The 20,084-nt window shown below is 52.4% G+C and overlaps 1 protein-coding gene and 2 non-coding genes across 10 annotated transcripts; all 3 read left to right on the plus strand.

Moving 5' to 3' along the window:
- Positions 1-1,561: 1,561 nt before the first annotated feature.
- Positions 1,562-20,047, plus strand: EIF4G1 (eukaryotic translation initiation factor 4 gamma 1). 8 transcript variants are annotated; one of them, XR_004526335.2, is made up of 34 exons: positions 1,562-1,706; positions 2,527-2,583; positions 2,806-2,899; positions 3,191-3,277; positions 4,398-4,574; positions 4,804-4,903; positions 5,985-6,097; positions 6,888-6,980; positions 7,179-7,245; positions 7,568-8,389; positions 8,655-8,743; positions 8,836-9,022; positions 9,115-9,248; positions 9,377-9,535; positions 9,687-9,875; positions 10,063-10,260; positions 10,468-10,614; positions 10,827-11,063; positions 11,274-11,378; positions 11,492-11,651; positions 11,855-11,955; positions 12,804-12,906; positions 13,145-13,247; positions 13,475-13,707; positions 13,851-13,969; positions 14,095-14,267; positions 14,563-14,688; positions 14,847-14,928; positions 16,472-16,570; positions 16,683-16,817; positions 16,943-17,024; positions 17,162-17,302; positions 17,475-17,560; positions 19,423-19,560. XR_004526335.2 is itself a non-coding variant. In XM_033855560.2 (33 exons), the coding sequence occupies exons 3-33, from the start codon at positions 2,840-2,842 to the stop codon at positions 19,605-19,607; spliced, it is 4,806 nt and encodes a 1,601-aa protein (XP_033711451.1). In that variant the 5' UTR covers positions 1,563-1,706; positions 2,527-2,583; positions 2,806-2,839; the 3' UTR covers positions 19,608-20,047. The 8 variants fall into 8 exon arrangements, 7 of the variants coding, with proteins under 7 accessions (XP_033711451.1, XP_033711452.1, XP_033711454.1 ...); XM_033855560.2 differs by lacking the exon at positions 17,475-17,560 and having other exon boundaries at positions 1,563-1,706; positions 19,423-20,047; XM_033855561.2 differs by lacking the exon at positions 17,475-17,560 and having other exon boundaries at positions 1,563-1,706; positions 9,690-9,875; positions 19,423-20,047.
- LOC117312268 (small nucleolar RNA SNORD66) lies at positions 8,442-8,499 on the plus strand. The gene has a single exon (XR_004526525.1). It is a non-coding gene; the product is annotated as a small nucleolar RNA SNORD66 (small nucleolar RNA).
- On the plus strand, positions 11,700-11,775 carry LOC117312267 (small nucleolar RNA SNORD66). The gene has a single exon (XR_004526524.1). It is a non-coding gene; the product is annotated as a small nucleolar RNA SNORD66 (small nucleolar RNA).
- Positions 20,048-20,084: the final 37 nt, after the last annotated feature.

Here is a 20,084-nt window from a genome sequence, read left to right on the forward strand (position 1 = left end):
CACCATGGAGGCTTGGAGACCAGGCAATGGAAATGAACTGAATTATGGCAGTAGAAATGGGGAGGGGGGAAGGGCAGAAGTGCTTTTAAAGACAAAATCAACAGGACTTGATTTTGATTCAGACACCAATAGGACCTGATGTCTGATGAGACGTGTATGGGAAGGAATGTAGGATGAATCCCAAATTTTCTGTTTAGGCACTTATTCATAAAAAAGAATACATGAGCAAAACATGTTTGGGAGCAACAGGAGGACTCTATCCAGTGGGGAGAGATGATGCATTTCTACCTGGGCATACACAATTTAAGATGCCTGTGAGGTGACTAGGTGAAGATGTCTTTTAGGTAGTACCTTGTTCTGACTGGAATTCGAGAGTGATTTCTGAGCTAGGAACGAATTGGCATGCAGGCAGTAACTGATTTTTATTTATTAGTTTGCTTAGGGAGAAAGAGAAATGAGAAGAGTAGAAAACGGAGCCAGCCATACATGATAAAGTCACAGAAGTCAAGTGAAGAGTGTAACAGAGAACACTCTAGATCTGCATTTTCATTCTCCTTATGGTTCCTCCTCTGTGTGTCTATTTTGCTCTCCTTTCTTTGGAGTTTCAGTTACTCAGATACAATGGGAATAATAATACAACCCATTTTGTAGGAAATTGTGAGGATTAAGTGAGATCACAAAGGTCATATATTGAGTGACCAGTTCATCATTAGTGCAAAGAAAATGTTTTCTTTTGAGATTATATGTGTTTGTATACAGAGAGGGGGGTGGGGAGGAGGAGAGAGAAAACAGAGCTAGATACCTAGGCACAGTTTTAAGCACTTTCACAAAAATTAATTCCTTTAATCCTCACAATCCAATAGCGTGAAAGCACGATGGGTAAAAGCCCAGAACTGAGCCAGACTGCCTCGTTTCAAATATCCCCATTTTACAACAGGTATTAAGTAGGTAGATAGTAGGTGCATCGCCAGGGGAGTAAGTGGCAGAGTTTGGATTAAAATCCAGGCTGACTCTGAGTAACTAGATGTGGCTCTAGTGTGTCCCTTCAGGCGGTTCAAAATCTTGGCTATTGGGCAGGGAGAGGTCTTGGATTACTTCTTCCATCACTATTTGAACTTTCCGTGATTGGTTTTAGTCCCTCCCTGGGAGTGGCCGATCTCTATAAAAGACAAATCTACTAATTCCCTACTTAGAATGTTTCAATCCTTTTAGTGTAACATTCAGTTTAATAGGTCTTTCAATGATCAAATTTACATTATTTCAAAGCTGCCTAATTCGTATTTCTTTCCGTATTTGTCCAAGATTTACTTCCGCAGGACTGAGTCTTTAATTTCAGTGTTCTCAGCCCTCAGCCAGCACTTCGCCTAGCACACAGTATGCAGTCAATAAATACTTGCTCAAAGTATGAATGAACTAAAGAACCGCGGAACAGAGACGCAGAGGGGATTCGGTCTGGGGAGTTCCAAAGTTCGGGAGGGGACACGGGGCGGGCAGTGCCTGTCACATGACGAGGCGGGGCAAATCCCATGTGCTCCACGGCGCCGGGCGCAGCCCCGCCCTCTGCGCCGGTCACGTGGGGGCGCCGGCTGCGCCTGCGGAGAAGCGGTGGCCGCCGAGCGGGATCCGTGCGGGGAGCCGGAAATGGTTGTGGACTACGTCTGTGCGGCTGCGTGGGGCTCGGCCGCGCGGACTGAAGGAGACTGAAGGTAAAGCCGCCATGTCCGGGCCCGACCCGGCCCCCCCACCCCCTCCCCCCGCATCCGCCGCCATCCGGGCCCGGACCGGCTACCCTGCGCCGCCGCCCCGGCGCCCTGGCCCCGTGGCCCAAGCCCGGGCCCCGGCCCGCCAGGGCCTGATCCCCGGCCCACGTGTGCCCGGCCTGGCCCGGCCTGGCTGCTGGGTGGGGGTGGGGGATCGCGGGGCCGGAATATGCGGTCCCCGTGGGCTGGGAGGGCGCCGGGTTCCCCGGCCGCTAAGTGCCACCTCGGTCCGACCCGAGGAGGCCCCGCGGGCGCAGGCACCGCGGCTCCCGGCCCGCCGCCCCCTCCCCCCTTTGCGGCCTGGCCGCCGGGAAGTGACACGTTGTTCTTTGGCACTGGCCGGCGCTGCGCAGGGAGGGCGCAGGGGAAGGAGGCGGCGGCGGCGGGCAGGGAGGAGCCCCCGGCCCCGCCCGCCCTCCGGGCCGACCCTCACTTGCTTCAAACCGGCTCCTCTTCGGCCGCCGCCCGCCTGGCCTTTTACGGCCCGACTGCCGCCCTTCCTGGCCTCCACTCCTGGGCAGCGGCAGGCCTCGTCTCTGGCCCCGCGCGGGTGCCCCCGCGGTCACCCGCGGCAGGCGTGCCTCGTGTGCCCCCGGGCCAGGCCCCGAACCCGGTGTCCCCGGGTGGGGGGTGGGGACACCACGGCCGAAGCTGCTAGCTCCGTTTGTGATCCGGGAGCCTGGTGCCAGCGAGACCTGGAATTTCCGGTCTGGTTGGTCTTGGGCCCCGCGGAGCCAGGTTGATACCCCTCACCTCCCAACCCCAGGCCCTCGGATGCCCAGAACCTGTAGGCCGCACCGTGGATTTATTCTTAACCGAGGGGGTGAGTGAGGGGCTGTTTCAGCAGGCCAGGGGGGTGGTTGGAGGCGGTGTGGGTTTGACAGGGTGTTGGTGGGGACGTAAGCTGGGTCTTTAATGCTCCTTCACCCGCTTGGCGCCTCCGGGGCTCGCTGCGGGCCCCAGCCCTTGCTTCAGCCCTTCCCCCACTCCATTTGCCTTCAGCTTGGGTCCCTTCCCCTTTCTGAGCTCCTCTCTTTCCCAACAGGTGCTGGGGGGACCCTGATGTGGCACCAAATGAAATGAACAAAGCTCCACAGCCCACAGGCCCCCCACCTGCCCCATCCCCTGGACTCCCACAGGTAATTAGGGAGGAATTAGCAGTGACTGGGGTGCAGGTTGGGGAGACCAGGCAGCCGGGTCAGGAACAGGTTCCAGCCTCTAGATTTTCCCACCCCTTTCTGTGTCAGGGCAAAGTGCAGCTTCCTGCTGCCAAATTGAGACACGGCCCCTGGGCTGTTCCCAGGGGCTGTCATGGGGAGGGTATATGTGGACTGTTGAGGCTCTTGCCACAGATCTGCCCCCTTCACCAGCTTGAGTTTCTGCCCCACCTGGGTTTCCCCTCTTGCTGAAATCTGGTCTCCCCCCTTCAGCCAGCGTTTCCCCCGGGGCAGACAGCACCGGTGGTGTTCAGTACGCCTCAAGCGACACAAATGAACACGCCTTCTCAGCCCCGCCAGGTGAGGGGCTGTGGGGAGGGGAGTAGGGGGCATGGGTGGGAGCCACGTAAAGCTTAGGCCAGTTTGGGCCTAGGATGGAAACTACGGAGGCCCTGTACCTGCCCCAGTTTCCTGACAGTTGCTATGTGTTCTTTCATGGGGCTCTGCACTTTGCACTGTTGATTACTTACGGTGGCTGGCCCCTCGGTTAGTATGTAGTCGGTGGGGATGGCATTACTAGGGGTCCTGGTGCCTTAAGAATTGGGGGCAGTGTTGGGCCCTGCTGCCAACTCTTTGGGCCCTGCTTTCCTATTTCCTCCTTTTACTGGGAGGTTGCCATTGCTCCATTCCCCATCCCTTCTTTCTCTTTGGACTGTGGGAAAATAAACACTCCAGCTGGTTCTTGCCTTTCTCTATTCCCTAAATTCTTCCTCATTAAGTGGGAGAGGATTCTTGTCCTGCGTCCTTCATATTTTCCTTCATCTTTTCCCCTCACCTTGGGGGTAATTCTCTTCTTTCCTGTCCCCATGTGCTCTCAGGGAGGATTCAGGTCTCTGCAGGTAATACCCCTTTGCTAATCCTGGACTCTCTCCTGGTCTCACCATTACCCTCCACCCTAGTCAGGGGCTAGAGACAGGGACTGGGGTTCCTCAGGGTGGGGACTTGTTTGCTGTCCAGGTCCTCATTCTGAGGCTGACCAATGCATGTTAGGGGCTAAATCTTGCATAGCGCGTATCTGGGAACTGGGAGACTTGCATGTTAGCGGTTAGCTCCTCAGTACCTTAGGGTGGAGCAGTGCATGCTGGGGAGTATGTTGCTGAAAAAGGCTTTACTTAGGCATGATGCATCTGGGTGTTAGGAAGCCTCTGCTGAAGGATAGACTGGAGGAGGTGACATGAGTATGCATGGCAAGGAGGGAGTAAATATGCAGAGTGCAAAGTGTGTATCTGAGTTTGGAGGGCACATTGTGAGTACAAGAGGCCACTTAAACATCAGTTGGTCAGGTGAATCTTGGAAGTGTTGGTCCCCATGCTCCAAAGCCCCTGGCACTTCTGTCCAGACTAGAGGCATAGTAGAATGGCCATTTTGCTGTCCACTTCCTTCCCTTCCCAGTGCCAACTGCCTTCCTCCCTCCTGACAGCACTTCTACCCTAGCCGGGCCCAGCCCCCGAGCAGTGCAGCCTCCCGAGTGCAGAGTGCAGCCCCCGCCCGCCCTGGCCCAGCTGCCCATGTCTACCCTGCTGGATCCCAAGTAATGATGATCCCTTCCCAGATCTCCTACCCAGCCTCCCAGGGGGCCTACTACATCCCTGGACAGGTGAGGCTGGAGGCTTGGGGGCTGGAGGCCACACAACCTTGTACCCCAACTCCCACTTTCCTTACCCTGACCCCCCAGTCCCATCTCTTCTCCAGAGGTGGGACTTTCTTCTGGTCATTGCCTAGAGTTGGCTTGTCCTGTCTTGCCTTATATTCTCTTTGTAGTCTGATACGGTATTCGTAGCTCCGTCAACTCCTCTCCCCTCCTTCTCCCCCTTCCCCTCCACCAGGGGCGTTCCACATATGTTGTCCCGACACAGCAGTATCCTGTGCAGCCGGGAGCCCCAAGCTTCTATCCGGGTGCAAGCCCTACAGAGTTTGGGACCTACGGTAAGCAGGGGAGGGAGTCAGGTGTGAGTGAGTCCCAGGGAGCATCTAAACTCACCTATTAATTGCTAAGACCCTTCCCAGGCTTGTTTCTTGGTCTAAAAATGACAGGGGTAGCAGGGATTGTTGCTTAATATGTAACTGGTGTTGGGGGGTGGTGCGGAGAGGATTTTATACTGTTGCTGAGAGTTGGAGTCCTCCCCATGTCAAGGAATACAGTTCAAGCACTAGTTTGAAGGCCTATTAGTAAATATTCCCTGTGACACTCGTTCCATGGTTGGGGGGAGCCCATGTAACATGGATCTGAGAGGTTTCTGTAGCTGTTTTTCATTTATATTCTAGGAAAGGATTAGTCTGTTCTTTATGGCAGTGGTTTCCAAAATTTTTTGACCATCAGGAAAAATTTTGAGTATGTACTTTTAATGTATGTTTTTGTTTGTTATACGTATGCATAATTTAGACAAATAGCACTTAATGTTGCTTGTCAGAAACAAACAAGTGGAGGTTATGGATGATATTAAAGAATGTATCCCATTTTGGAGACCATTGCTTTAAGGAATTTTTCTCATCCTGGGCCTGGTTCATAATGTTACTTTTTGTTTCCTTGCCCCTTAGCAAAGGGCTGGAGACTGGAATTGGACTCAGGTTGAATGGAACAGGGTTGGCAAATCTGTTTTTATCATTCCCAGCCAAAGACCTGATTCTGTTTCAGGTTAAGTAGTTGCTGCTCTCTCAGAGTATGTGTGTGTGTTTTGCTGGGGGTGGGGTGCATACGTGTTACCTTACGGGGTAGAAGAGGAGCAGACGTAGTCCTGGTAGCTGGTGTGTGGTGGGGAAGAAGTGCCTGCCTACAAGGGGTGTGTGTGTCAGTGTTAGGAATTCTTGTAAACGCAGTTCAGACTGGTTCCCCAGCTTTGATAGACACCTCATTCCCTTGGGGAGGAGGGTGGGGCAGGGCGAGGGGCCAGCTGTGGGTGATGAGAGGTTCTCTAGGGGGTGGGAGGTGTTCAAGCAGGCATTTGTATGTGGTTGGGCTCTGACCCTGCCACTGTTCTTCCTTTCCGTGTCCCTCCCGCCCCCCAAGCTGGCGCCTACTACCCAGCCCAGGGTGTGCAGCAATTTCCCACTGGTGTGGCTCCCCCGCCGGTTTTGATGAACCAGCCACCCCAGATTGCTCCCAAGAGGGAGCGGAAGACGGTGAGTAGCAGCGGGGGGCTCTAGGATATCTGGGAAAGGGAGAATCAAGGTCAGGCACATTGTGGGTCAGGGAGCAGGAAATTGAGGGAGATCTTCAGCTGAGAGTAGGCAGAGAATGGGGACCTGTGAACTGCTTAGGTTCTTTGTAACGTGCTAAGATTTCCGTGTAGAAGAAGCTTACTGGAAGATTGGAGTGTCTGGTGGGGAAATTCCTTAGAGACCTGGGTCCTGGGTCCGTAACATCTAAGTTTGGTTTTGGGTTTCTGGTGGCTTGCCTTGGAAATGGTTTGCTTTCTGTGGCCCCACCCCCCCAGTCCTGGAAGCTCTTGAGGCCTCCGCCTCTGCTCGGTCCTCAAGCCCTGGGCGTGGTGCCCAGAATAGGGTGCCAGGGCTGGGGAAGCCGCTGAGTCACCCTCGCTCCACCCACTGGATCTGGTCTCTGCCCCCAGAGATCAAGCAGACTAGCCACAAGTGAGCCGGATGGGTGCTAGATGGGGGTCCTGGGCCCCAGGGCATGCAGCCACTTCTTGGGGACTTCTGGCTGGGCAGGGATGAGGGAGGGAGGGGCATTGTGATGTACGTGGCTGCTGTGAGGTCAAGGGTGTCTTAGGGGTAGCGGCCAAGAGGAGACTATAAGAGCAGCTGGATGGGTTGACAGTAGAACTCATGGAGTTTCTGGCACCCACCTGCCTGCTTCTCAGTGAGGGGTGGGGAGTCCTAGGAGTGGGGCAGGGTGGAGAGGTGGGTTCCTCCTGCTTCCCACTCATCCTGTAGCTTTTTTTTCCCCCAGATCCGAATTCGAGACCCAAACCAAGGAGGGAAGGATATCACGGAGGAGATCATGTCTGGGGCCCGCACTGCCTCCACACCCACCCCTCCCCAGGTACTGTTCTTTGAGTGATGCCTTGGCTGGGATGGCTGTTCTGCCCTGGACTCCTAGGTCCCTGGATCTTTTTCTTCAACTAAGGGATTTATTTCCCTGCTTTCCTGGATTTCTAGGCGGCTAAAGTAGAAATGGCTCTAGTAAAGAAGGGTTGTGGGACTCTTCAGGGCAAACTTGGTAACCCTTTGTGTCCTGCAGACGGGAGGTGGTCTGGAGCCTCAGGCTAATGGGGAGACACCCCAGGTTGCTGTTGTTGTCCGGCCAGGTAAGTGAGCAGGTGGGGCAGAGCCTTTATGGGGAAAAGGAGTGTGAACATTTAAAAAACCAAGGAAGTGGAGTGACTTGAATTGGGTGCCAGAGAAAGCAGTGTGATTGGTTCATCCTGTTTTCCTTTCAGAGAAGAACTAGGTGTCAGGTAGTCAGATTTTAGGGTAGATTGGATTTTGAGTGAGAATGGAAAAGACCTAGGTGGGAGAAGACTGGTGTGTGTGTAGGGGGCTGTTAGGTTGGGAATGCTTGGCTGGGAGGAGGAAGAGCAGTAGCAGTGAAGGACTTGCCTCTAATTACTCGTTCTTACTATGGTGCAGATGACCGGTCGCAGGGAGCAATCATTGGGGAGCGGCCAGGGCTGCCTGGCCCAGAGCACAGCCCTTCAGAATCCCAGCCTTCATCACCTTCTCCGACCCCATCACCACCCCCAGTCTTGGAACCGGGGTCTGAGCCTAATCTCACAGTCCTCCCTATTCCTGGGGACACTATGACAACGGGGATGATACAAACATCTGTAGAAGAATCAACCCCCATGCCCCCTGAAACTGGGGAGCCATATTGCCTCTCTCCAGAACCCACTCCCCTCGCTGAACCCATACTGGAAGTAGAAGTGACACTTAGCAAACCAGTTCCAGAATCTGAGTTCTCTTCCAGTCCTCTCCAGGTTCCCACCCCCCTGGCATCTCACAAGGTGGAAATTCTTCCTGAGCCTAATGGCACAGTCCTATCTGAGAATTTGGAACCAGAGTTGGAGTCGAGCCCGGAGCTTGCCCCTCTCCCTCCCCCGGCTTGTCCCTTTGAATCCCCCATGCCCATTGCTCCAACTGCCCAACCTGAGGAGCTGCTCAACGGAGCCCCCTCGCCACCAGCTGTGGACTTAAGCCCCGTCAGTGAACCAGAGGAGCAGGCCAAGGAGGCTACAGCATCGGTGGCTCCCCCCACCATCCTTTCTGCCACTCCAGCTGTGGCTCCTCCAGCTGCTTCCCCTGCTCAGGAGGAGGACATGGAGGAAGAGGAAGAAGAGGAAGAGGAAGGAGAAGCTGAGGGTGAGAAGGGAGGAGAGGAACCGCTCCCCCTAGAGAGCACCCCTGTCCCAGCCCACCTGTCCCAGAATTTGGAGGTGGCATCAGCCACCCAAGGTAAGGTGTGGCTGGATGGTAGAGGTGGGGCACGCTGGGTGTGGTTCTTTTTCTTCATTGATGACTTCTTGTGCCATTGTGTCTGGGTCATAGAAGCCCTGTAATGGAAGGGTTAGATTCCATCTAACCTAAGGGTTGGATTAAGGAATTCTAAGTCAAGAGAGGGTGTGATGAGAAAAGGGAATATTGTACAGTGGCTGCTTTTTATTTTTCTGAGGGGTTGGGGGTACTCCTTAAGTTATTCTCACTCCTCCCCCCCAAATAGTGGCAGTATCTGTGCCAAAGAGGAGACGGAAAATTAAGGAGCTCAATAAGAAGGAGGCTGTAGGAGACCTTCTAGATGCCTTCAAGGAGGTAAGGGATCAGAAAGCGGAGGGAGAAGGGCAAAGTTTGGGTATGGAACAGCGGTCACATTGCAACCAAAACGGAATGTCCAATGGTTACAGGTGAACCCAGGAGTACCAGAGGTAGAAAATCAGCCTCCTGTAGGCAACAATCCCAGCCCAGAGCCTGAGGGCAGCAGTGTGCCCCCGCGACCTGAGGAAGCAGACGAGACCTGGGACTCAAAGGAAGACAAGATTCAAAATGCTGAGAACATCCAGCCGGGGGAACAGAAGTATGAATATAAGTCAGGTATGCAGAAGGAAAGGTTGAGAAGGGTTGAGTATGCTTACCAGGGCCCCAGGAGAAAGCAGTGTGATTGGTTCATCCTGTTTTCCTCGCAGATCAGTGGAAGCCTCTAAACCTTGAGGAGAAAAAGCGTTATGACCGTGAGTTCCTGCTTGGCTTTCAGTTCATCTTTGCCAGTATGCAGAAGCCAGAGGGATTGCCCCATATCAGTGATGTGGTGTTGGATAAGGTTGGTGGGCTTAAGGGAGAGGGTAAGTTTGGGCAGGTTGGCTGGCTGGGGAGGAGCCAGAGGTCTTGAAAGAGTGGTCAGTAGCTAGCCCTAGCCTGTTTCTCATACCTTCCCTGTCCTTTTCGCAGGCCAATAAAACACCATTGCGGCCACTGGATCCCGCCAGACTTCCAGGCATAAATTGTGGCCCAGACTTCACTCCGTCCTTTGCCAACCTTGGCCGACCAGCCCTTAGCAGCCGTGGGCCCCCGAGGGGTGGGCCAGGTGGGGAGCTGCCCCGAGGGCCGGTGAGTGGGACTGGCAAGGGGAGTTGGGGGTGTTGGCTTCCTGTATCTCATTTGAGGGGGTGGGGAGAAGTCTGCCCTGGAGATGTGTGGTAGTGGTAGTAGGTCGTGCTGACTAGTTCTGTGGCTTCTCTTGTCCCCGCTCCTTGCTTAGCAGGCTGGTCTGGGACCCCGGCGATCTCAGCAGGGCCCCCGAAAGGAACCACGCAAGATCATTGCCACGGTGTCAATGACTGAAGATATAAAGCTGAACAAAGCAGAGAAGGCCTGGAAACCCAGTAGCAAGCGGACAGTGACTGATAAGGACCGAGGGGAGGAGGACACTGATGGCAGCAAAACCCAGGTACCTGGAAGTCGTGGTTTGGTGTCCATTCCTTCTTTGCAAGGTCTGCCCTCTGAGCCAGCCTTGCCCTCTTTGCCTCTGTCCATTCTCATCACTGGTAACTACTTTGTCCATCCCTCCCAGCAGCCCCTGTTCTTCTGAAAACCTCACTGGACTCTATGCTTTCTCTGTCTCCTCTCCTCTCCAGGACCTGTTCCGCAGGGTGCGCTCCATCCTGAATAAGCTGACACCCCAGATGTTCCAGCAGCTTATGAAGCAGGTGACGCAGCTAGCCATCGACACCGAGGAACGCCTCAAAGGGGTCATTGACCTCATCTTCGAGAAGGCCATTTCAGAACCCAACTTCTCCGTGGCCTATGCCAACATGTGCCGCTGCCTCATGGCGGTTAGTTTCCACTGTTTTATAAACCTTGTGGTTTAGCTTCCCACTTCTCTTCCTAAGACTCTGAGTCCAGCTTCTTGGTTCTCTATCCTGTGCTGTTGGTGGCAGAGCCAGGGCCAGAGGTCTTCCTGGGTCAGGTAGTTGAAGACTTTTGGAGGGTTTTCCCTGCCCTGGACTAGTCTGAATGTGGCGTTCTCTTTGACATAACAGCTGAAAGTGCCCACTACAGAAAAGCCAACAGTGACTGTGAACTTCAGAAAACTGTTGTTAAATCGATGTCAGAAAGAGTTTGAAAAAGACAAAGATGATGATGAGGTTTTTGAGAAGAAGCAAAAAGAGATGGATGAAGCTGCCACGGTGAGAGAAACTCCATTCCCATTTCCACTGCTCACCCAGATGCTACTCAGCTGCAGAAGTGGGGGTGGGGATATTGGTGTTTTGGGGGTTTCTCTGCCTTAGGACGTGAGTGCTTGCTGCTAGGTTTAGGAATCTAGATAGTGGAAGAGAGAACAGTTTTAGCTTAGTGGCTGGCTGTCTTTTTGATGTGGTCCCTGTCCCATGACCGGCAGGCAGAGGAACGGGGACGCCTGAAGGAAGAGCTGGAAGAGGCTCGAGACATAGCCCGGCGGCGCTCTTTAGGGAATATCAAGTTTATCGGGGAGTTGTTCAAGCTGAAGATGTTAACAGAGGCGATCATGCACGACTGTGTGGTTAAACTACTTAAGAACCATGATGAAGAGTCCCTCGAATGCCTTTGCCGTCTGCTCACCACCATTGGCAAAGACCTGGACTTTGAAAAGGCCAAGGTAGGGGCTCCTGGGGTATGGGAGAGGACAGGCTGAAGCGCGTGGGGTCTGCGGTCCACTGGCAGACACCCTTTCCAGCTGTTGTGTCTGAGTGGCACTGTGTGCCACTGAGCTACAGTGGCGGAGCTGAAGGCCTGAGGAGGGGCATGGCCTGTAGTTGGAGGTGAAGTTTTAGAAGTTCCTGAACTTGATCCCTTTGCTTCTTGTTAGCCCCGGATGGATCAGTATTTCAACCAGATGGAAAAAATCATTAAGGAAAAGAAGACTTCATCCCGAATCCGCTTTATGCTGCAAGACGTGCTGGATCTGCGACGGGTGTGTGTCCCCTTTCCCACTGTTTGCTGCCTCTGACCCCACAGTCCCAGTTCCTGACACTTTTGTCTGGCCCTGTCTGATGTAATTACCTTGTGACTGGCCTGTCGCCACAGAGCAATTGGGTGCCGCGTCGAGGGGACCAGGGTCCCAAGACGATTGACCAAATCCACAAGGAAGCTGAGATGGAGGAGCATCGGGAGCACATAAAAGTGCAGCAGTTAATGGCCAAGGGCGGCGACAAGCGTCGGGGTGGTCCTCCAGGCCCACCCATCAGTAAGTTTGAGGCTGGGACTGAGGAGGGACAGTGTGAGGGGTTGTGCTTTCCACTGATGACTTCTTGTTAGTGCCACGTGTCTGGGCCACTGAGACCCCATGATGGAACTGAGGATCTGAGGAAGGGAGGCTGGGGGCAGCCCTCGGGAGCGGGGTTCTTGGGACTTACCCATCATTCCAGTATGCTTTCCTTTTTGTCCCAGGCCGTGGCCTTCCACTTGTGGATGATGGTGGCTGGAACACAGTGCCCATCAGCAAGGGCAGCCGCCCTATTGACACCTCACGACTCACTAAGATCACGAAGGTAGGGGTGTGTGTGTTGGAAGGGCTGATGTCAGTGATGGCAGGATAAAGAGGGGTCAGATGGGCCTTAAGCACAGGTTTGGATCTTAATCCCCTCACTTGTCTGAGGTTGGGAAGGTGACAGCTCAGTTTTCCCCCTTAGACTAGCTGGTTAGATTGCTAGAGAGGGACTTCCAGCTCTAGGGGATGCATTCACATTGGTCTGAACCACTGGTCAGCACCCTGACACGCACACCAAAGCCAGCCATTCCCTCCTTCTCTGCAGCCCACAAGCTAAGAATGAGAGTTTTCTACATTGTCTAGTGGTTGAAAAGAATCAAAAAGTGAACGATACTTTGTGTTAAGGAATTACATAAAGTTTAAATTTCAGTGTGCATAGTTTTTTTTTTTTTTTTTTTTTTTTTTTGGCGGTACGCGAGCCTCTTACTGTTGTGGCCTCTCCCGTTGCGGAGCACAGGCTCCGGACGCGCAGGCTCAGGGGCCATGACTCACGGGCCCAGCCGCTCCGTGGCATGTGGGATCTTCCCAGACCAAGGCACGAACCCGTGTCCCCTGCATCGGCAGGCAGACTCTCAACCACTGCGCCACCAGGGAAGCCCTCAGTGTGCATAGTTTTATTGGAACATAACCACACTCATCACTTTTAAGTATTGTCTGTGACTGCTCTTGTGCTATAGCGGCAGAGTTGAGTAGTTCAAACTGCCTGGTCTGTAGTGAATATTTACTGTCTGGCCCTTTACAGGGAAAGTTTTCCTGTAACCAGGGGCCCCTTGCGGCTGTGTGTGGTGAGAGCTGGCGGGGGCTTTGGCTGGATCAGACCCGTGACTCTCACTCCCTTTCCTTCCTCAGCCTGGCTCCATTGATTCTAACAACCAGCTGTTTGCACCTGGAGGGCGATTGAGCTGGGGCAAGGGTAGCAGTGGAGGCTCAGGAGCCAAGCCCTCCGATGCAGGTATGGAGGCCACTGTAAAGAGCTGGGTGGTTAGGAATCAGCTCTCCTGAGGGCAGCGTCTTCTCTGTACCGGGGGCTTTCATTACAGAGTGGTTAGTTAGGTAATACAGGCAGTGTGTACTTGGCACTAGGGACTGAACTATTCTAGCGTCAGGACTAGGATCAAGTGTCCTAAATTGGCGAGTAGGAGGTAAGATGTACAGAAATATGTTTTAATCTGGGTTTTCTCCCTCCCCAGCATCAGAAGCTGCTCGTCCAGCTACTAGTACTTTGAATCGCTTCTCAGCCCTTCAACAAGCAGTACCTACAGAAAGCACAGATAACAGACGTGTGGTACAGAGGTGGGGTTTTCTCGGTGTCTTTGTTTTCACACTGGGAGTACTGATTGGGTTTTGACTGCTGCCATAGGAATCCTTAACACCTGTAATGCTCAGAGCTCCCGGCTGAGATTGGGGCATATACCTGATGACAAGAACAAGGCCTGACAGTTGCTCAGCATGTTGGATAGTTAAACAGGAGTGCATGTGGGCAGTACAGGTGAGAGACGATGTGCCTGTCTTTCTTCCAGGAGTAGCTTGAGCCGGGAACGAGGTGAGAAAGCTGGGGACCGGGGAGACCGCCTAGAGCGGAGTGAACGGGGAGGTGACCGTGGTGACCGGCTTGATCGCGCACGGACACCTGCCACCAAGCGGAGCTTCAGCAAGGAAGTGGAGGAGCGGAGTAGAGAGCGGCCCTCTCAGCCTGAGGGACTGCGCAAGGCAGCTAGCCTCACGGAGGATCGGGACCGCGGGCGGGATGCTGGTAAGGGGCTGGGGGGTGGGGAAGGGAAGGGTGTGGGCTGGTTTGGGACTAGCTAGTACCCAGACAGTGTCTTCAGGGCTCCAGACCCTGCTTGCTAGGAAGACTGGAATTGAAGAATCTCTGATCTGTTTTTCTATGCTCAGTGAAGCGAGAAGCCGCCCTGCCCCCTGTGAGTCCTCCGAAGGCTGCACTCTCTGAAGAGGAGCTGGAGAAGAAATCCAGGGCCATCATTGAGGAATACCTCCATCTCAATGACATGAAGGTAAGCAGTGGGAGTGGTCTGAGTGACAGCAGGGTGGGCGGGAAGGGGCCTGTGCCGACAGGCATGGGTGTAGGGTCTGGGCCAGACAGTGACTGGTCTCTCTTCTGTGCGCTGCGCCCCTGCAGGAGGCGGTTCAGTGTGTGCAGGAGCTGGCCTCGCCCTCGCTGCTCTTCATCTTTGTGCGGCACGGCATCGAGTCCACACTGGAGCGCAGCGCCATTGCCCGTGAGCACATGGGGCGACTGCTGCACCAGCTGCTCTGTGCCGGGCACCTCTCCACTGCTCAGTACTACCAAGGGTATGACTTGGTGGGCCTCCCACTTTTACATACCCACAAATTTCCCTCCTTTGTAGGACCCATGGAACCTTAGATATGAATGTAGGCTCCTTAGCCATCTTGGTCAACATAAGTTTTGGCAGGGTTGGGGGTGAGCCATCTAAGGAGAAGACGACGGCCTTAGTTTGAGATAATTGCCCCATGTTTAGGAAGTTGCTGAAGTGCTCCACGTTGATCCTTTAGGCGCGCCTTTGTTGCCCCAGCAGGAGGGTAGTGCAGCTTGTCTCTCCTAGCTGACTTTGAATTCTCTTTGCAGGCTCTATGAAATCCTGGAATTGGCTGAAGACATGGAAATTGACATCCCTCATGTGTGGCTCTACCTAGCAGAACTGGTAACGCCCATTCTGCATGAAGGTGGGGTGCCCATGGGGGAGCTGTTCAGGTTAGTCCCCTTTGGTGGAATTCAGGGGAGGTAAAAACAGGAAGAAGAGGGGAGAGGGAGGGGAGGTGTGGCAACTTAGACCCCCGGCTTTAGGGAGGGATGGGATAGTGTGTTGAGAGGGTGTGGAAGGCTATCAACACTGGATTTTTCTCTTGTAGGGAGATTACAAAACCTCTGAGACCCCTGGGCAAAGCTGCTTCCCTGTTGCTGGAGATCCTGGGGCTCCTATGCAAAAGCATGGTGAGTGAGAGAGCCTTTCAGAGGTAGTGTGTTGAGAACTTCTCTTCCCACCATGTGGTTTTGGGTGCTGGCAGTGACCCTGAAGCCTCATGGTCCTTTGGTGGGATGGTAGTGCTGTGTGGGTACCTGGGAGAGGAAATGTCGAGGCTGGCACTCTCCCTCAGACCAGTGCCTGTTGTAGGTTCTGGCCAAGGCTGGAGGAGAATGAGAATCTAAGGCCCTAGGCCCTTGATTGATTCACTCATTCATTCAACTAGCATCTTTTAGAACATTTACCGTATACTAGGTACTGGGAACACAGCAGTGAGTAAAAACACAGTTAGGAAACAAGTTGGAAAAGAAACAAACGACAGCTTAATGAAAACAACAGTGTGAAGTAAAGTGTGAAATAAAATAGCTGAAATGGAGTGCCTTAGGTACTGTGAAGTTGCAAAAGGGTGTCTATTTGGTAACGTTCACGACAGAAACCGCTTTGTTAAAATTAATTTTGATTAGCAAGGAGAAGGGTGAAATGATGGGAAAGGCAAGTTGGGTGTGGTACTTAGTAGTGGTGAGATGTTGGGAAGTGCAGTTTTTTAAAAGAGTTCAGCTGTCTGGAACTTAGAGGAGTAAGTCTTTGAATCGAGAGGAATTGTTCTTTCAGTAGCATATTACTTGTTTTAGGTAGAAATATGTACCAGGATAGTTTCTGAGAAATTTAAAATAATAATTTAAAAGAAAAAGCATATGGGACTATTTATGTATTTCATTGACTCTAAGGTGCCATAGATTCTACAACATCTTATCTATGCACTGCTGAGAAAGAAAAGACATGGTCATATTTTTAAAATGTGGTAATATGCCAGCTGTGAGACAACTCTGTTTTAGTGGTGTTAAAATGGGCGTTTTTAAAATCCATGAAGTACAGTAATTTTGTCAAGGGTTGATGGCGTCATCCTGAATATCTGTTATTGTAAAACAGTGATGGCTTCAGAATCTCTTTCCCTTTACAGAAAATGAACTCAAACTGCCGTTTACATGAAGATTTCTGATTTGTGTTGGGTTGGGGGTGGGGACTTAACATCTGCTTCTAAAATTTTCTGGACTTGGGAACCAAATAAACATACTTGTTAGATGTTTTTCGCTTCCATAAGCATTTGTTACTTGCAATAATGAAAAACTAAGCTATTTTAGGAAAAAATGTAGATGAGTGTGGAAGGCTAGGATGAGATATTTGGATTTGGTTGTTTACATTTTGTGGTTCAGTAATTCTTTGAGAATCCTGTGACAGCTAATTGACATTTTCCTAGAGGTCTCAGGCCATCCCCCAGGTTTCATAGCATGGTGGTGGGTGAGTTCTTGTGACTTGGGGTGGTTATTTGACTGACGTTTGTGCCCGTTACTAGACCGTAGGCGTACTGTTCCCATTCAGTACCTCTGTATCATCCTGAGCTGCTAGCAGGCACCTAGTGGACTTTCAGTAGGCATTTGTTGGATGACATTTGTGGAGCTGTTAGCTTCTTGGAGAGAAAGAGAGTTGCTAAGTTGGTCTTATGTTTTCTAGGGTCCCAAGAAGGTGGGGACGCTGTGGCGAGAGGCTGGACTCAGCTGGAAGGAATTTTTACCTGAAGGCCAGGATGTCGGTGCCTTTGTCACTGCGCAGGTTTGCAGCTGGACTTAAGTTAGCTCTAGGAGTTGGGGTCAGCCAGTCCTTTCCTCTTCCCTCATCTCACATGACACACTTACCTCCCAACTGTGGGCCTTTTTCCTTGCAGAAGGTGGAGTATACCTTGGGAGAGGAGTCAGAAGCCCCTGGCCAGAGGTTGCTGTCCTCTGAGGAGCTGAGCAAGCAGCTGGAGAAGCTGCTAAAGGAGGGCAGCACTAACCAGCGGGTGTTTGACTGGATAGAGGTATATTTCTCCTGGATATTGGGGAAGAGAGATAAAGGAGAAGGTAGTGCAAGTGAGGGCAGCAAGAATGGAGCCTTCCAGGCATAATTCAGAACTTATGGGCCATTTGTCTTTCTTCTGCACAGGCCAACGTGAATGAGCAGCAGGTAGCATCCAACACATTAGTTCGAGCTCTCATGACAACGGTCTGCTATTCTGCAATTATCTGTAAGAGGAGCCAGGGAGTTGGTGGGGCAAGGGTGGGCCCAACAGATATGGAGGGAGGGAGGTTTTGGTCTTTGTCTCCAGTTCTGAACCAGGCTGAGGGTGCATTATTCCACTTATCCCTGTCTTCCTCCCTGTAGCTGAGACTCCTCTCCGAGTGGATGTTGCGGTGCTGAAAGCGCGAGCGAAACTGCTACAGAAGTACCTATGTGACGAGCAGAAGGAGCTGCAGGCGCTCTACGCCCTCCAGGCCCTTGTAGTGACCTTAGAACAGCCCCCCAGTAAGAGCCAGGCCACAGGGATGGGGTGGGCTGGAGGAACTACCAGATAGTAGGGGCAGTTGTGGAAAGGGTCTCAATCCAGGAGAAGTGGGTGGTCACTGGAGAGCAAAATATCCTGATGGTTGAGTCCTTTCCCCTGCAACAAACATTCGTTTGTTTCCTTACCTACAAGTGCAAGACTCGGCCTTGAAGGTTAATTGACTACCTGTTTTGTGCCTAGCCAACTGTTAGATGCCAGGAGTGCAGAGGTGATAAATGGTAACGTTTCCCAAGTATCCTGTGCTCCCTCTGCCTGGTACATGGCTGAGCTGCTTTTCTTTGCCTCAGTTAATCCTCACAATTATTGTTTAGGGTAGATGGTGTTCCCCCCTTTTCCATATTGGGAGACTGAGGCTTAGGTTAACATGCTTGAGGTTAATGCATTTAGCAAAGAGGTATGTGCCAGGACATTGGGATATTAGCAGTGATTAAGTCAAGCATAGTTCCCATGTTGGCATGGAGTCAAGATGAATGTTGGAAAATGGATCCTGCAAGGGTACTCTGGGAGAATTTACCTAGTCAAAGAATGAGTGGGAATTGACACATGGGAGCTAAATGACAAGTGGGAGGGGGAGACTTGACAAGAAGGAACTGTGTGTTAAGGGAAGCTCTGAGGTAGAAAACATGATGCAAGGTAAAAACTGTTGAAGGAATACCAGTGTGGGTGGGAGAGCACAGCAACCAGTTGTATGTGAGGCAAGTTGGGTGGAGAGGTGGATGTGGCCAGGTCATGCAGGGCTGTGTAAGCCATGGGATGAGTTTTGGGCTTTAACCTAAGGATAGGAAAGGGCCTTTATGGGATTTTAAGCAAGGATTTTAAACATTCTTTTTAGTTTTTAGATCATCCTGGCCATTAGTGGGAAGAGTGTTTTGGAGTGGGGTGAATGTGAATGTGGCTGGATCAGCAGATCAGGGGTGTGTTGGTAGTGACTCAGCCTCACTGGTGGCAATGGAGATGGGAGAGGAGTGGGCAGATTCAAGACACACACTGGCCTGGGGGGCGGGTGGTGAGAGATTGGAAGACATATATGACTCCCAGGATAGTTTCAGCAGGTGAGGTGTTAGTGGGGAGTGCCATTCACTGGGCGGTAGGGAACACTGGGTCAAGTTGAATTTGGTCATGTTGAGTTTATGGTCCTGGTCGGGGTGATCAGAGATGTCAGTCAGGTAGACAGCTGGGTATCTGATTTCATTTGGAGAGGAAGAGGTGAGGGCTGGAGGCCCATCTCTTGAACTGCTGGCACAGGGCAACACATGTGCAAGTCACAAGAGGGTATAGGATTGCCCAAGGGATACAGCCTTGAGGAGGTAGAGGTTCCACAGGTAGGGACCAAAGGAGGATAGGACCCTATGAACAAAGGACAGAGTGATTTTAGGAGAGGGAAGTGGTCAGTAATGCTAGATGCGCCCGGATTCCATAGGAGCAGATCTGAAAATTAGGGCCTCTGGAGTGTGAAAACATAGAGGCCACCCTGGCAGAAACAGTATTTGGTACAGCAGGGGGCAGGATCTGGATTGGAAAGGACAGAGTAATACCTGAATCAGGAGGAAAAGAAAACAGCAAGTGTAGACAAAAATCTTTGAATTCAAGTAATCTCTTGTCAAAAGACAGATCTTTTTGGCTGTAAAGAGATAGCAGTTGTAAAGGAGCCCTTTTGTGTTTAGATGGGAGAAACTTGGGCTTGAAAATACAGGGCAGAGTGGATAATTGATTGTATAGGGTCCCCGGGATGGGTATGCATGGGATTTGGAGAACAAGCTTGGGATAAATAATCTGTTGCTGCCATTGCTGTGGGATGGGGGTGGGAGGCTGTCCGTAGGCAGCGGTTGTGGATCTGAGGGTGTGCATGTAGGTTTCTGAGTTTTGGCCAAGTGACTCACTCTTGCACATCAGTCTCTTAGATCATGAGATAAGCATCCTGTCAGAGACATAGTTACTCTGGAATGGCCAGACACACAAATGTCAGCACGGTGGGTCAGGGCCTTGTCTCAGCAGTGGAGCTTAGGGGAGGGATCCCTGGGAGGGGGGATGGAGTGGTTGTGGGCAGCATGCCTGTAACTGCTGTCCTGCCTGCTTGCAGACCTGCTTCGGATGTTCTTTGATGCGCTGTACGATGAGGACGTGGTGAAGGAGGACGCCTTCTATAGTTGGGAGAGTAGCAAGGACCCCGCTGAACAGCAGGGCAAGGGTGTGGCCCTTAAATCTGTCACAGCTTTCTTCAAGTGGCTTCGTGAGGCCGAGGAGGAGGAGTCTGACCACAACTGAGGGTGGGTGGGGCCGGGGACTTGGAGCCCCATGGACACTCGGATGGCCAAGCCAGCCGCCCGGACTGCAAGGGGGGTGGCAGCAGCGGCAGCGGCAGTGGCAGTGGGTGCCTGTAGTGCGATGTCTGAGTTAATAAAGTGGCTGAAGAGGCAGGATGGCTTGGGGCTGCTTGGGGCTCCCCTCCAGGATGCTGCCAGGTGTCCCTCTCCTCCCCCTGGGGCACAGAGATATATATAAAGTCTTGAAATTTGGTGTGTCTTGGGGGGGGGGGCACCACTGCCTGCCCCTGGTCCTTTTTTATTTTCTGAAAAATCACTCTTGGGACTGCCGTCCTCGCTGCTGGGGGCATACGCCCCAGCCCCTGCACCACCCCTGCTGCTGCCTGGGCAGGGGGAAGGGGGGGCACGGTGCCTGTAATTATTAAACATGAATTCAATTAAGCTCACTGCCTCTCTGCTTTATGGCCTGCTCCCTCTG

Source organism: Tursiops truncatus, chromosome 4 (assembly GCF_011762595.2).
Source record: "Tursiops truncatus isolate mTurTru1 chromosome 4, mTurTru1.mat.Y, whole genome shotgun sequence".
Taxonomy (NCBI): domain Eukaryota; kingdom Metazoa; phylum Chordata; class Mammalia; order Artiodactyla; family Delphinidae; genus Tursiops; species Tursiops truncatus.